Source organism: Meleagris gallopavo, chromosome 23 (assembly GCF_000146605.3).
Source record: "Meleagris gallopavo isolate NT-WF06-2002-E0010 breed Aviagen turkey brand Nicholas breeding stock chromosome 23, Turkey_5.1, whole genome shotgun sequence".
Lineage (NCBI taxonomy): Eukaryota > Metazoa > Chordata > Aves > Galliformes > Phasianidae > Meleagris > Meleagris gallopavo.
In genome coordinates, this window is record NC_015033.2 from 6,584,780 (window position 1) to 6,587,320 (window position 2,541).

The following is a 2,541-nucleotide window of genomic DNA, read 5'->3' on the forward strand; positions in this document are numbered from 1 at the left end:
CTCTGCGTGTTGCGCGTCCCCGTCCCCGCTCGGCTTTGCCCCCCGGAGCACAGCGACGCGTTGTGCGTGCCGTGCCCCAGCCCTCCTGCTCGCCTCATCCCGAGCCCGGAGCTCCACTGCAAGGAAATCGGGATTTCTCCCTTTTTGAGGTTTCTCCATTTCTTAGGGTGCTCAGAGGCGGAGCCGCTGCGGTGCCGCTGCGGCTCTTTGCCCCAGGGCAGTGGGGGGAAATGGGAGTTCAGAGTCTGGGGGGGCACGTAGTGGGTGCCCCGTATCTGCCGGGAGGGCTCAGATGGCCCCAAAAGGCGCTTTCCTGATGTTGGGAAGGGATGCTGAAGCCCAGGGAGGGAATGCACAGGGCAAAGGGGGGTTCTGTCACCTGGCGTCACCCGGTGTCGTCCATCCCTGCAGGTCAAGACCCACCTCCAAGCCCAGACGCTGTCAGCCATGGCCGTGGGCCACCAGCACAACCACGAGGTGAGAAGGACCAGGCTCTGCAGGCGGCGGTTGTAGGGCTGGCAGAGGGGACACCATTTTGTCCTGCAGTATTTAAAGCCGTTGTCAGGTGGGTGCTATAAATATCAGCACGGGCTGCTCGGAAACAACGTGCGTGGCACTCAGGGATGCGGTGACACTGGGGTGACGGGGACGAGGTTGTGTAGGGGGTGGGGTACGGATGTGCTCACCCAGCGTTTCTCCCCGCAGAGCATCTCGGACGCCTTCGGGAGCATCTACCGGCAGCACGGCGTGGCAGGGCTGTGGCGTGGGGTGTCGGGCGCGGTGCCACGCGTGGCGGTGGGCTCGGCTGCGCAGCTTGCCACCTTCGCCTCTGCCAAGGACTGGGTCTGCCAGCACCAGGTGACCCCCGCGCCCCGCCTCAGCCCCGTGCTGCGGTGCCACCGCTGACGGCTGTGGATCCCCGCAGTGGTTCGGGGAGGGCAGCTGGGCAGCGGTGCTGGCGGGCGGCATGGTGAGCGGCGTGGCCGTGGCGGTGACGATGACGCCGTTTGACGTGGTCAGCACGCGGCTCTACAACCAGCCCGTGGAGGCTGACGGCACGGTGAGTGCGTGGCGTTGGGATTTGGGGTCATTTCCCGGCTCAGCCGGGCTGCATCCAGCGTGTCTCTCCGCAGGGCAAGCTGTACCGCGGGTTCCTGGACTGCTTTGCACAAATCTCCAGCAAGGAGGGGCTGCTGGGGCTCTACAAGGGCATCGGCGCCGTCTACCTGCGCCTGGGCCCCCACACTGTCCTCAGCCTTTTCTTCTGGGATGAGCTCAGGAGGATGGTGCGGCCGCAGCCGCCCCCGGGCCGTAGGACCCCACGGATACAAATAAAGGGATGTATTTTTTTTTGTTTTGGTGGAGCTCTGGGGCTCTTTGGGGCGCAGTGGGACCGGGAGGGGTGATAGCAAAGCCGTGGGGATGCTGCGGCGTTCTGAGCCTCACCACCACCTGAATGTCCCCTCCTATGGGGCCAGAGGTGCAGCCACAGGCAATGATTTACCAGCCTGTGCCCCCGCCCGCAGACCTTTGAGCTGGGCCTGGCGCTGCTCTGCGTGGCGATGCTGTCCCTGGGGTCCTGGCTGCCCGCGTGGCCGGGGCTGGCGTGGGGCTGGGCGCTGCTGGATGCAGTGCTGCGAGGTGAGGCCACGGGGACGTGGGAATGTTGGGGACATTGGGGACACGGTGACGTGGCACTGCTTCTTCCTGCAGGGCTGGTGGGGCCTGCGCCACCTCGGTGCTCTGCAGTCTGCTGAGAGTTTATCTCTACATCCAGTGCCTGAAGTAAGCTCCCACCCCGCTACCGCACGGGATCTGATTTTGGGATCCGTGTTGGGGGATCCACTTTTTGGGGGTCTGGTTTTGGGATGATCCACTTTTGAGGATCTGCTTTGGGATCCACGTTTGGAGATCTGCTTTGGGAAGGCTCTGCTATGGAGATCTGCTCTTGGGGATCTGCTTTTGAGTATCCACATTTAGAGATCTGCTTCTGGGTTGGCTACATTTGGCTATCTGTATTTCGGTTATCCAGCTCTGGGTGATGCACTTTTTGGGTGTCTGTTTTGGGGGATCCACATTTGGAGATCCAATTTTGTGTTATCCGCCTTTGGGATCCACTTTTTGGGTGGCCTCTTATGGAGGATCTGCTTTTGGGGATCCCCTCTTGGGGGATCCACTTTGGCTTTCACCTTTTGGGGACTGTGCTTTTGGGAATCCTCTTTTGAGATCCCCTTTGGGGGTCTACTCTTGGCCATCCACTTTTTGGGATCAGCTTTTAGCTATCTTCGTTTGGAGATCCCTATTTTGGATGCTCTCCTTTTTGGATCCCCACTCTTTGGTTATCCACTTTGGGGTTCCCCCTTTGGGTATTCATTTTTGAGGGATCTGCTTTTGGGATCCCCTTCGGGGTCTGCGTTTGGTCTCCATCCAGCACCCCTAGATGTTGCTGCGTGCAGGGAGGTGACCCCATCCTGCTGTACCCCGCTGTCCCCAGCGACCCAGCGCGGCAGGACCTGCGGGTGGCCCTCGGGGCGCGGCGGT

General features: G+C 61.6%; 1 protein-coding gene across 1 annotated transcript; it reads left to right on the top strand.

Annotated features, from left to right (window-relative positions):
- Positions 1-14: 14 nt before the first annotated feature.
- SLC25A34 (solute carrier family 25 member 34) lies at positions 15-2,535 on the top strand (the record flags this gene model as incomplete). Its single annotated transcript, XM_010723046.2, has 5 exons — positions 15-149; positions 412-477; positions 706-858; positions 926-1,060; positions 1,134-2,535. Coding segments are annotated over 5 exons (762 nt in total), but the record flags the coding sequence as incomplete, so codon positions are not given.
- Between the last annotated feature and the right edge of the window lie 6 nt (positions 2,536-2,541).